The sequence below is a fragment of the Thamnophis elegans genome, chromosome 2 (genome assembly GCF_009769535.1).
Source record: "Thamnophis elegans isolate rThaEle1 chromosome 2, rThaEle1.pri, whole genome shotgun sequence".
NCBI classification, from domain to species: Eukaryota; Metazoa; Chordata; class Lepidosauria; order Squamata; family Colubridae; genus Thamnophis; species Thamnophis elegans.
The window spans coordinates 81,307,641-81,319,729 of record NC_045542.1 but is presented as its reverse complement, the minus strand read 5'-3'; the positions used below and the strand labels follow the sequence as shown (position 1 = coordinate 81,319,729).

General features: G+C 34.7%; 1 protein-coding gene across 1 annotated transcript; it reads right to left on the bottom strand.

Moving 5' to 3' along the window:
* Positions 1–1,887: 1,887 nt before the first annotated feature.
* Positions 1,888–8,597, bottom strand: YIPF5 (Yip1 domain family member 5). The gene is made up of 6 exons (XM_032212041.1): positions 8,455–8,597; positions 6,986–7,101; positions 5,646–5,818; positions 4,856–5,001; positions 3,529–3,710; positions 1,888–2,488 (listed from the first exon to the last, which is right to left on the bottom strand). The coding sequence occupies exons 2-6, from the start codon at positions 7,093–7,095 to the stop codon at positions 2,326–2,328; spliced, it is 774 nt and encodes a 257-aa protein (XP_032067932.1). The 5' UTR covers positions 7,096–7,101; positions 8,455–8,597; the 3' UTR covers positions 1,888–2,325.
* Positions 8,598–12,089: the final 3,492 nt, after the last annotated feature.

The window sequence follows — 12,089 nt, the reverse complement described above, 5'->3', positions numbered from 1 at the left end:
AAAACCAGTTCTAATTCCTTCAGAAAAGCAGGCACTTCAACGTGCTTTAATATGAAATCTAATAAAGCTTCATACGAATTTGCCCAGACAAATTATGCTAATACATCTATTATCTTAAATCCCATCGGGCTCTTCCTTTAAAAAAATAATTGCATTGCCTATTGAATGATAAGAGCATCCAATCTTGGAGATATGCTATATGTTTTTGCTAGAATCCCATTTGCCTGATAAGGTCCTCCATTTTCTCTTCTGGTTGTCCTATCATAAATAACACTTTGCAGTGACAAGCAGAAGTACTGAATGCTGCAGTTATTATTACAAAGACCTCAAAAGCAACATGATACAAAATAGAATTATCCTATAAGATTCAGTAGGCATGACATTTAAATCTAGAACTTTTGCCATTTAAAAAAATATACCACTATTAAATTCAACATTCTCATTTTTTGAAACATCTTACATTTTTAAAAGTCCAAGGCCATTCACAAAAGGTACTGGTTCAAATGTCTATCACAACATTGAGGGTAGATTTTATATAATTAAGAGTGTTGCAGAACCTGGTTTTCTGTTTTGAGTTCATTTTATTTAACAGAATTAACAGAATCAGAGGAAATCTTGGGGGGGGGGTGTCCTCTAGTCCAACCCGCTGTTCAAGATGGTGAACATACCTAATACTTCTATTTTTCCCACAACAGGCAGGTGTGAGGTGGACTGGTCTGAAGGTAACTGGGCCGAAGTCACCCAGCTTGCTTTCATGCCTAAGGTAGGACTAAAACTCATTCTCCTGGTTTCTAGCATGTTGCCTTAACCATTACACCAAACTATCTCTATCCTGTTGTTCTGCTACAAATGAATTCTAAGTATGTAGAGGCAGCAATAAAGAGAAACTACATTATTTGCCAACATTACCTTTATGTAGCAAAGCCCAAAAAAGCTGTTTCTAATGGTACAAAATATCCATCATTTGGGGCATCAGGATAGTTCATTTGCATGTGAAATCACATCAATTAAGCATCATTGGGGGGGGGGGGATGCCTAAATCTGGAATGTAGTTTATAATACAAATATCAGAAATTTGTATGTGTAAAGAAGTCTGAACTTCTTACACTGTAAGAAATTTAATAGGTAAATTCAAACAATGTATGAAGAGCTCTGCAGTAACTCAGGAAGTTTTTTTTTGGGAGGGGGGCTGGAAGTACAAAAAGAATTGCTACATTGTTCACCAGTATTGCTCAACAAGATACTTAAAAATGTCTACTTTTGTAATAAGCTTGTAAAGAACATGTTAGCCATTTCATTTCGTTATTCCATAACATTAAAGTAAGTCATTACTGCATTTTTTTAATGGTGTACATGGTTTCCAATTAAATCATTGTTTTTGTCATTATGGCTAGAATCTGAACTCAATATTTCTTGATGACCATGACACTGTAGTTGTTTAAACTGCTTAAATATGAAATGGATTCTACTACATCATAATTTAAACAATGTTTGCTCAGTGGGAATAAATTTTTATTCAAATAAATAGCTAAGCAATTCTGTAGTGGACAATATTACAGTAAAGGAAATTACTAAAAGGAAAAACGTAAGAACATTTTGAGAAAATTCAATCTGTGTGTTTTATACTAGACTGCATTACTGATATTTGTCAAAGCTGTTTTCTAAAACAAGCTTTTGGTGAACTACTGGAATTTTCAATTTTGCAATAAAAAGCACTTTCCCACATGTATATAAGATGACAGAACTATTTACAAAGTATATATAAAATGAAATAAACACAATAACTTTGAGCCTGGAAAGACATTTGGATAGTAAAGAAAAAGAATTGGAGGATTATAAAAAGGCTGAAAAATTATATATGGGATCCATTTTGTGTTTGCTTTCAGATTAGTTATTATGAGAAATTTTCTATTTTGCTAAGTTGATAAAATGGGAAATGTTTGTCATTTAAATTTGTTGCTATATATTACTATGGGAAAACATGTTAATGATTTCATTTTCTTTTGTCAATAAAAATTTTTGAATTACAAAATTTTTCAAAAATAACATTTTGCAAGTTATAGGACTGAAAAGAGTTTTACATTTTAAACAGCATAATTAGCTTGTTTGAAAGCTGAAGCTTTTATAGGTCAATGTAAAAATGTATTTAAGAGTCCTATAAAAAGAAACACAAAAGGAAAACTTTGTTATTGTTGCTCCAGACAATAATTCAAATATTAATCTTGAAAGATAGCAGCCAACAGTTGATTTCTGGTCCCAGTTTAAGGATCCCAAGTAAAAGCTTTCAGTTCGGCTCATTTAAGTCCAATAATTAAGACAGTCAGCTCAAAACACAGAAATGAGGGCGAAGACTCCATATAATAAAGCACAGGGATATGCTACTAGAAGTTGTTGTCCTTCCATTGCTAATGCTGAGATGAAGAGCTTGGAGGCCGAAAAACTACACCATCCAATAATTCCAGCAGCAAGAATAATTCCCATCATGCCCCTGAAAACAACAACAGGAAAGGAATCAAGCACTAATAATATCACATAACTCTGTATATATCAGAATAGTTTTACATTAGAGACATGCCAAGTGTGCTATCCAATTATACAGATTTTACGCACTAAATTATTTTCTGGCCAAAACTGTAGTTAACATTCCTAATTCAAATGTTCATAAGCCTCCAACTATCAATACAAAATCTTTCCATTGAATTAGTACTTATATGGATCTCAGTAAATTTGGAAAATGTATACACACTTGGATGTCATTGAGCTTTATGTAACACTTTAATGTTAAATTACGTAACTATGATCTTGTTCTGAAGTCAGATAGTATTTCCTTTTAATAAGCTTCAGAAATTTACCCACTTTAGAAGGTTACTCTGAATAATTTTTCCTGACTAATGTAAAATGTTATGGAATTGTTTCAAAGATAAAAAATGATAAAAGCTTGTACTTTGTATTATAGCATTTGTTTCTTATTTACTTATAATTAAAATGATTTTGAAAATAAGAAAATGAGAGGGGACAGGGAACCTTGTTAATGGAAAAGAACACATCCGCAGGACCAGACTGCCCACTTCTGGACTAAAAGATCCAACACAAAATATTGTGCTGAGAAGCTACTATTCTATAGTTTTAAACTAAAATGTTTGTGGTACTTGCATTTTGGAAGTGCTACAGTATCACCTACTTTTTTTACTGGCTACATTTTGTTATTTAGATTGGTAGGTAGAATTTTAAAGAATGCTTAAAAAAAACGAGATAATAGATTGAAAAAAAGAGCAAAAATTCAAATAATTTTCCCAGATTTGATTTAAAAATGTTCCTTTCCAGTCAAATAGGACCAAAAATACAAACACTCTATTAATTTTAAAAAAATGCAAAAATCAAATTCAGTTTGATTATAAATTGTAAAGTATTTTTTTAAATTCTACATAAATTCACATTCATTTGAGTACATTTTTATGGTGAGCAATATTATACAGTATTATTACAGTATTATTAAATGCAAATGTAATGGTCTTTGGTATTACGTACTGTAGGGAAAATACAATTCCAAAGCTTGAAAGTATGATCATAGGAAGAAGACAATATCCTAGGACACTTGCAACACAACCAAATGAGACACCTGTCATACTCATCAGATTCAGGAGACAGAACATTCCTAGACACCCTATTGCACTAATTCCATATACGTAGCCGAACTGAATTTTTCCAGCCTAAAAAAAAAAGGTGGGGGGAGAGGGGAAAATACATTAACATTCTGGATGTATTTTAGGAAGAGATTTTGCAAAGAGATAAATAAAGCATACAAAATAAAATCAAGCGAGTACCAGATACATTTTTTGGTAACAATGAACATTTCTGAAACCTTAGAACCTAAGATTATCTTTGTATTATTTCACATCTATGTTTCAAACGTTTTTTTACATTGGTTTAAAAAATAGGTTTCCCACATAAAAGTAGTGCCACCATTCCACTGCTTTATATAACTCAACCAAGTTTAGAGGGAAATACCAGCAATACAAACATCTGTCTAGTGAACCAACTTAGAAGTGAAGTACAGCTGTTTGGATCCAGAGTAGAAGAGGTATTTTGGCAGGCGCCTGGGTGTGCTCTTTAATAACGCGGTGCTGTTTCCTGTGCTTGCTCACAGTGGCCACCATGATTTCAGGAAAATAACAAAGAACCACAGTGAAGTACAAAAAAGTTAGTAAACCCTGTTGCCGTCTCCAAAATGCTTTATTTTTAATGAGGTATGCCATAATTAAGGACCAATAGATGGAGTAAGTATGCCCCATCTCTTCCAAAGCATCCTCTCCTCTTTGGATAGCTACGCATCCCTACAAGCTAGTTTTATAGAGACTTTTAATGCAACAGATGAAGCACCACTTAAGTATTTTTAAGGAGCATTGTTCATAAAAGTAATCCCAGAGATGTATCATTAATGCCCAAGTCTATATAAAAATACTATATCCATTAAAAAAGAAAAAGGGGAAAAAAGGGAAGGGAGAGGGAACTGTAATTCCCTACCGAATTTTGAAGAATTTATATTTTTATGATAATTTACATATTACCCAGCCATTAACCGGGGGTTGGGGACCCCTGTTCTAAATTATTCTGAGTGTAGTAAATGGGAATATCCATCAACAGTTCTTGTCTTTCTCACCTTGTGGATCATGGGCAAGGTTCCAAATAATAACCATAAGACTGTAATTCACATTCTTCAATAGAAATTATATTCAACCCTGTGTATCAGTTTTTATAAATTACTGATGTTTAAATAAACAAGTCTTGATTCTGTTTGCTTTAAACTTGTAACTTTCAAACTGACAGGACTATATCTATAGTAATGAAATCTTACCAACAATAAGGTAGCTCCAAAGGCTAGGCAGAAGACCATAGGTCCTGCCAGATCAGTTTCATTCATAATGTTGCCATCTGCAGCTTTTAATGGGTGTAGTACTGTTAAAGTCTTCTGCCAGATATGGTCAAAATTTATTCCTAGTTCTGCAGATCAAATTAAGAACACAGATTTAATGGATTAATAAATGTAAGAGTCCTTCTCAATTATAATTGCATCCCTTGTGGATTACAAAATGTAGAACGTTCAACTAACAATAACTGACAACAGAAAATGACCAATCACCCAGATAAGGAAAAAACTACTAAACCACTTACGGAAACATAAAGTGTATTAGAAAAAAGGCTTATAATCCATTCTGCCCCTCCACCTGCTGAAACAAGAGAGATCTTCAGGGTTTTGCAGAAGCCTTGGATTATAGAAGTGGGTCCACACTTCTGTACTAAATTGGAGATCCACTTAGATCACCAAAGGTCAGAGACCAAGTATATAACTAGCTGCACTAGTCATCTTACTTTATAAAAGATCATTTTATTTCAATTTCGTATGGTTTTTTCCTTTTGGTTTAAGCTAAAGATCTTAAAATCTTGATTTTAAGAGATCATGCCACTTAAGTAATTGAAGTGAAATAAAATGCCAAAGATGAAGTGAAATTAAATGTTTAAAACTGCTATTTACATTAACATACATACATGCACACAAACTTCATCATCAGCTATGATTACGCCTTTGTTTATTGGATGATGTATTTTGGCTGGCATGGAAATTCTGCAAGGAATAAAAATCAAACCTTCTAGTAACGGAGGTTCATCCTCAAAATTGTTTCCATAGAACGATTGTGGTGAAGATGGAGTATATGCTGGTGTTGGCTGAAAAATTTGACCAGTATATGGCTGTTGAGGCGGGATCATCTCTGGAGGGACATATCCACCTTGCTGAGAATACTCATAGCCACCATATTGCCTGCAGAAAACAGAACTTAAACGTTTATCATATGAAAACAGAATCTTTCTTTGTCACAGAGGCAAGTTTACAATATTAGCTAAGCCACAAAGTACCCATTCCGTAACAAAGGCATCATTGTACACTGATAATCACATTGATACAAACTGTAAATATTCTATATAGTCCCTGAAGAAAACATTTTTATTAAATTTGTTTGCCGCCCAGCTCATCACAAGAAAATTAATGGAATATATTTATATAAACATTATTTATATAAAGAAAACAGATACATCAATGTTTGAAACATATCAAAATTATTTACAGGATACTTTGATTAAAATTACATGCATTTATTTGACTTTACTTTCTAATATGACAAAATACAATTTCTCACTTTAAATTTGTTAAAGAAAGATACCAACTTATCTAACATTTTTCTCAAATTATTACTAAGTAAAACAATATTATAATATATTCCTTCATATCCGCAGATATTATAATATAGTCCTTCTTTCAACATAATGTAGGCCATTACTTTGCTTTCCCATCTGCTGCTATATAAAATAATTGATACTAGCATACTTTGGGTTTTGTGACATATAGGTCACCATGAATCTATTGTGACATATAGGGACACTGCCAGACTTAAGGAAGAGAAGTTTCAGTGTCAGTATTTTCAGAAAACTTTATTGCAAGTAACCAATAATGTATACTTAAAGAGAAATTTTATACTGAAGAATGATTAATCCTTATTTGAATCAATAAACTAGTAATAGGTACATTATCTGGTAAGTGTGCCACATACTAAGAAGTACTATGGCAGTTCATACTGTATAAAAGAAGAATTCAATATGCACTAACATAACATCCGATTAGTATTAGCCTAACCAACTGCATTTATAACAGTCAACAGCTTATAAGTAATCTTGGTTGAGCATCAGTAAATGCTGCTATTCGAGAAATGGTATAGGATCTCCCGCTTGAACGGGGGAGAGGGGGGGCTGGACTAGATGACTTATAAAGTCCCTTCGAACTCTGTTAATCTATTTTTAAATAAACAAAACCCTTCAGATATAAAAGTGGCATGACCATCAGAAATTAAATAAAATCAAACACTTCAATCCAATACAAATATCAGACAATAATATATTGGTTATTTAGAAAATTTTTAAAAAATCAAATTACTTGCTATACGCTCCTCCTCCTCCAGCATCTGCTCCATATTGTTGTGCTTGATCATCAATACTGTAACTTGTCTGATAGAACTCCGTATTTAAATTATCAAATCCAGACATTGCTATCTGTAAAATAAATATTTATGTTACTATTTTCAAAAACATCACCCAAAGTATGGCTCTTCTATGAATATCTTTATCTATCAATCATCAAAAGTAAATTACACAATCTTTTGGGGAAAAAATAATGCATGCAGTCAAACACTAAATTACTAGATACTTGCACTGTTGTGCATCCAAGTGGTTTACCCAAAAGGAGTAAAGGACCATAACATTTTATAATCTAGCATCTGATTTTCCTCAAATTGCATAAGGAAAGTACAAGTAGTCCTCAACTTACAACCACAACTGAGCCCAAAATGTTGGTTGCTAAGCGAGACATTTGTTAAGTAAGTTCTGTCCCATTTACTACCTTTCTTGTCAAAGTTGTTAAGTGGAATCACGGCACTTGATAAGTTAGTAACACAGTTGTTAAATGAATCTGGCTTCCCCATTGACTTTGCTTGTCAGAAAGTCACAAAAGGGCACACTGCAACTGTCATAAATATGAGTCTGTTGCCAAGCATCTGAATTTTGATCATGTTTCCATGGAGATGCTGTAACGTTGTTAAGTGTGCAAAACAGTCATAAGTCACTTTTTTCAGTGATGTAACTTCAGTCATTTAACAAACTGTTGTAACTCGAGGACCACCTTGTACAATCTCCAACAGAACCTACAGCTATTATATTAAGATCTATATATTTTTCAATGTTTTCTATCATCCCTAAGGGAGGGTACATAAGCGCACCAACGTGCCTACCGTTCCTGTCCTACTGTCCCCATTGATATGTACTCATTTTATGTGTTCATGGCCATATTATACTTATTTATATCCAACTGTTTGTACCAATCTCAGGCAAAAATGTTGACAAATAAATAATTTTTTAAAAAAACAATCAAAGTGTTGGTGCCATGCAATTTGGCAGTTCTAATCCCACCAGGCTCACGGTTGACTCAGCCTTCCATCCTTCCGAGATGGATAAAACGAGGACCCAGATCGTTGGGGCAAAATATGCTGACTCTGTAAACCGCTTAGAGAAGGCAGTAAAGCACTGTGAAGCGGTATATAAGTCTAAGCGCTATTGCTATTAGACCTTCGGGGCGGCACAGAACACGATGACGATGGATAACACAGGATCCAGAGAACGGGAAAGAGAAAAACTCATTGGGTCTCGAGAGACCACTAGCAGTATTAGGGCATCTCAGCCACGCACTCCAAAATCCCGTCCTTGCAGCCGGGGGGGGGGGGGGAAGCGAAAAGAAGCGAAGGAAGATGCTCCTGGAACGACTCTCGCCGCCTGATATACATCGCCCTGAAGGAGCGTCAGCTCTCTTAACAAGCTCGGACACCACCCTGCTCCCCATTTCCCGAAGCTCACCTTCCTTGGAAGCCTCCTTCCCCGGCGAGGCAACGATTCCCCCTCAACCTGCCCTCCTGGCGCCGTTGGGAGCGACCCCTTCTTCCTCCTACCCGCTTTATCCCGCTCTCTGGGAAGCTACGTGTCAGGACCCAAGAGCAACAACTTCCGGGTTGCGGAAGTGAAGCGGCTGAACGCAACAGACGTTTCCTAGCGGAAGCCAGTCTCTCTCTCTCTATCTCTATCTCCCCGCATCTCCATGGTCAAACCTTCCAATCGGGATGAGAATGCCAAACACGAGCGGCGGGACTGATTCAATATGCATAATAAGGACTTCAGCCTCTTCCCTACAACTTTGCATATCCTTGTGGATCCGCTTATATGTATATATGAATATACAAGCCGAGGGTATCCGAATATGTTAAGGGAAAAAGGGGATCTTTTATACAACTATAAAAATGTGTATACAAATTTATTTTATACACATATACATTTATCTTTTTATGCAAATATTTTACGCAGCTTTGGTAGCTATAAGCTGAGATCTGGAGGGCAGTCAAATATGTAGAAAAACTTTTGTTGATCTCTAGCGATGCCCCTGATGCCCCCCCCCTCCCCAACACCAGAAATGGTAAAAAGAACAAGAAGAAAAAGAAGACCCTAATTTTTGCAATCTTATATTTGGTAGTTTTAGGCTGTGGTATAGAATAGAATTCAATAGAATAGGAATAGGCATAGGAATAAATAGGAATAGAATGAATAGAGTGTGATTGAACGCACAAGAAATTTGTTTTTTGGTGCTTATGCTGTCAGTGTACATAAAAAGACACGATACATTTGTTTTTATGGCCCCGTATAATTGTGCCTGTTGCTCTCTTTCTGCATTACATTTCCATATTGCAGGATGCTAAAGTGTTAACAATGGCACTTGAAGGCTTCTGATCCTTGACTTAGACTTTTTCAGAAGTTACTTTCATTTTTGCAGAAGGGAAGTTGGCATGCTGTAAAGCAAGTTGGCAGCCTCCGGACTCATCCTTATTTTTGTCAGTGTTCAATGCTTTGTTTGAAAATAGATCCACCTGCCCCGAATAAAATGGTTATAAATAAATAACCAGAAACGAACACTAAAAGGTTATCCCAGATCATGCAGAAGGGCGCAATTACTGGAACTGACAGCACTGGGAAATATTTCCCATGGCTGTTGTATGAATGAGAAAATGTTTTACAGACCATTTGTGTGAGTGCCCACAATATGTACTCAAAATGTCCAAATATGCCCAGTAACCCTCCAAAAGTGAAAATATCCACTCTGTGACTTATAATTATTGGGATAATTGGGATTATCACTTCATTTAGTTTATAATATCGCTTCTGATAAGATATTCAAACACAAATCTGATGTTTTCAGTGCTTTATATTTATTACTAGAAATAAATATACACTACAATGAGCTTTCTGCATGTAGAAAGAAATTACAAGGAAGAAAAAGAAAACCCAATGAGCTGGATATTCCCTGCCGCTAGTATCAATTCTGGTTATAGGTACAATTTATGGAGGTTAGAAATGCAATCAGTCAGAAGTACAGTGAGGTCAAAAGGACAATCAAGGAAACAGAAACCTTATAAGGCTGATTGGATGCAGAATTACACTTTAACAATATTTGCATAACAGTGGGCAGGTTTTGTGGGAGATAGAAGAATTATTTATCTTTCGTTTATGAGAGTTCCAAGACTTTAAATAAAATGTCTATAAGGCAGAGCGGGTAATTCCTTCTAGTTGCTGAATCCTACCATTTATTAATTCTAGCAGATGATCAGAAATAATTGGAATTGTTATTTAAAAATTTCTTCAGGGCCTGTGTTACTAGAGAACTTGAGTTTGTACAATTTGCTGGAGTAACAAAATATAATGGGTATTTTTAATTTTGCCTTTAACATCCCATGAGTAATCTGGTTTGCTCAGTTCTTAATACATTATTCAATCTTCCATTGTCCGTCAGAAGATAAATTTTGGGTTCAAAATTGCCATATTTTATGTATCATACATAATCATAGCAGTCTTGTCTTTTATCCTTCATTATGTCAATAATTATAATGCATTTTATCTGTAACCAAATCTGTTATTTTCATGATTATTTTACTCTGGATTTCAGCAGGGTATGTTGAGGCTGTTGATATGTGAGATACTCTTGAAAATAATAACAGCAAACATTTGAAGAAAATATTAATATTACCTCTCAAGAAAAGGAAATGAAACACCTGATGATCAATTAAAAATATGGTTCTATTAAAATTTTTAGCATCATGCCTACTATTAGTGCTGCTTTGGGGTGATGTCTCATGATATTTAAGTGACTATTATTTTGTCAGCAAGAAAATCTTTGGGGCAAGAAGTTACCCCTTAAAACAGCTTCTGTGTCTGTCTGTGGCAATGGTTAGTAGTCTAAGACTTGAGTAGCAGAAATCAGCTTAATTTGTCTACAAATAGAAAAGGGAGGCCTTGGGAAACAGCTATTCCCAACCTCTCTCTTAATCCCTAAACTTCTTCAAATGGCCTGAAACTGTTCTAGGAAGGAAGAAAGGGAGGGAGAAAATTAAGAGTACTCCCAGATCCCTCTTCCCCTCTAATCCCTATTATTGCCCCTTTCTCTGTTCATCTGACCTATCTAAGGACTCAGTATAGTGTAGCGGTTAGGGTATTAAACCGAACAGGGAAGAATCCGATACTAGTCTACCCTCAGTTGCAGAAGTTTAGTGGTACCAGTCATTCTCTATAAGCACAGTTGATCTTATAAAGAGTGTGTGCATGAAAGAGAGAACACTATAAATGCCTTGAGTGCTGTACAAAAGGTAGGATATAAATGTAACACATCACTATCAGTAGGGACAAACTTCAATTAGCAGAAATAACTTTCTATTTGCTATTCTTAGATTACTATTAATCTCAGACTGCTATTGCAACAGGGATGAATAAGAGGTGTACAGGTATGCCATACTGAATATATTTGTCACATATCTTGAGTGCACAGTCAACAATCAAGACTATTATTTGGATCAGTAATTTATCAAAGATGTTTTATAGTCAAGTTAAGCTCTTGACTTTATGCCCTCTTAATTAGAATTTAATTTTCAGATGTCATTTTTCTACTGGGACTGAAATCACCTCTTATATCATACATTTCTAGATCCATAATAAGTCATTTCTAAAAGTTATTCATGAGTCACCCATGGATTGAGCAGTAATCACTTAAAGATGTTGAACCATTTTCAAACATCTGTTTTCTATCTTTGTGTTGCTACTCAGATATCCGCAAATAATTAGATGTGGATTAGAACATATTCATATATGTGTCTCAAAAATGTTTTATGTTTTTACACCTGTTTTTTAAGGAATTAAAAAAATGAAATATTGAACAATGAATTTTATCACTGGCAATGAACAAGTACTGATTTTATGGAAAAATAGACAAAAGTTCCAGGATGCTTCAAAAGGGCAATCAAATCTTCCTAAGCTCAAGTGATCTTCGCCTTCAAGAACAATGACACTATTTCACAAATTCTATATATTTGTATTATTTAAAATAAAACAATGTTCTCCATGATATACGAATTCTTATCTTAGTCATAGGAAACTCTCTTGCAAGATAAAAACATTAA